Source organism: Dipodomys ordii, unplaced genomic scaffold, assembly GCF_000151885.1.
Source record: "Dipodomys ordii isolate 6190 unplaced genomic scaffold, Dord_2.0 Scaffold128, whole genome shotgun sequence".
Taxonomy (NCBI): domain Eukaryota; kingdom Metazoa; phylum Chordata; class Mammalia; order Rodentia; family Heteromyidae; genus Dipodomys; species Dipodomys ordii.
In genome coordinates this window covers 2,177,414-2,178,937 of record NW_012267344.1, presented here as the reverse complement: position 1 = coordinate 2,178,937, position 1,524 = coordinate 2,177,414, and the positions used below count along the sequence as shown (strand labels likewise).

Genomic DNA, 1,524 nt, shown 5'->3' with positions numbered 1-1,524 from the left:
GCACACCCACCCGAGAGTGCACACCCACCCGAGAGTGCACACAGCCACCCGAGAGTGCACACCCACCCGAGAGTGCACACCCCACCCGAGAGTGCACACCCCACCCGAGAGTGCACACCCCACCCGCGGGCACACCCCACCCGCGGGCACACCCCACCCGCGTGCGCACTGCACACACCACCCGAGAATGCACACCCTGCCCGCGTGCACACCCCACCCATGTGCACACCCCACCCACGTGCACACCCCACCCACGTGCACACTGCACACACCACCCGAGAGTGCACACTGCGCACCCCACCCGCGTGCACACACCCACCCGCGTGCACACCCCACCCTCGAGTGCACACTGCGCACCCCACCCGCATGCACACCCCACCCTGGAGTGCACACTGCACACCCCACCCGCGTGCACACACCACCCGCGTGCGCACGCCCACCCGCGTGCGCAGCCTACTCTCGTGCGCACACACTGCACACCCCACCCGCGTGCACACACTGCACACCCCACCCGTGTGCACACACTCACCCGCGTGAGCACCCCACCCGCGTGCACACACTGCACACCCCACCCGCGTGCACACTGCTCACACGTACGCACACACTGCACACCCCACCCGCGTGCGCACACACTGCACACCCCACCCGCGTGTGCACACACAGCGCACCCCACCCGCGTGCGCACACTGCCCAGCCCACCCGCGTGCACACACCCGCGTGCGCACCCCACCCGTGTGCACACACACACACACTGCGCACCCCACCCGCGTGCTCACACTGCACACCCCACCCGCGTGCACACACACACTGCACACCCCAATCACGTGCACACCCCACCCGCGTGCACACACTGCGCACCCCACCCACGTGCATGCCCCACCCGCGTGCCCACCCCACCTGCACGCGCACACACGCGTGCATACCCCACCCCGTACGCACACATGTGTGTGCACAGCCACCTGCGTGCACACCTGGGCTGCATGCACACACAGCGCACACCCCAGCCCTGTGCACACCCCCAGCACCGTTTTCACACCCACCCGCATGCACACCCCACCTATGTGTGCAGCCCAGCCCACATGTGCACACCCCACCTGCCTGCACACGCACATGTGTACGCCTCAGTCCGTGTGTACACCCCACCCACATACACCCATGCACACCCCAGACTGAGTGCACAACCACCTGTGTACACACCAGGGCCGCGAGCACACGCCCAGCCCACATGCAAACCCCAGTACCATGTACACCCTCCGCCCCGTGTGCACACCCATCCATGTTCACACACATGTGCACAACTCAGCCTGTGTGCCTACCCCACCCGTGTACACACCAGGATGAAGTGTACACCCCAGCCTGAGTGCACACTCCAGCCCGTGTCCACACCAGGACCAATTGTACACCCCAGCCCATGTGCACAGCTCCAGCCTCATGTACACACCAGCCCCGCGTGCACACCCCCAGCCCCTTGTACAGCCTCAGCACCACGTGCACACCCTCAGTCCGCCTGCACACCAGTCCTGT

General features: G+C 66.9%; 1 protein-coding gene across 1 annotated transcript in view; it reads right to left on the bottom strand.

Moving 5' to 3' along the window:
• The window catches only part of Scn11a (sodium channel, voltage gated, type XI alpha subunit), a 37,452-nt gene extending 36,340 nt beyond the window's left edge, over positions 1-1,112 (bottom strand). The window contains exon 1 of the mRNA XM_013030250.1: positions 1,095-1,112. Coding sequence (XP_012885704.1) covers positions 1,095-1,112 — 18 coding nt within the window. The remainder of the gene's footprint in view (positions 1-1,094) is intronic.
• Positions 1,113-1,524: the final 412 nt, after the last annotated feature.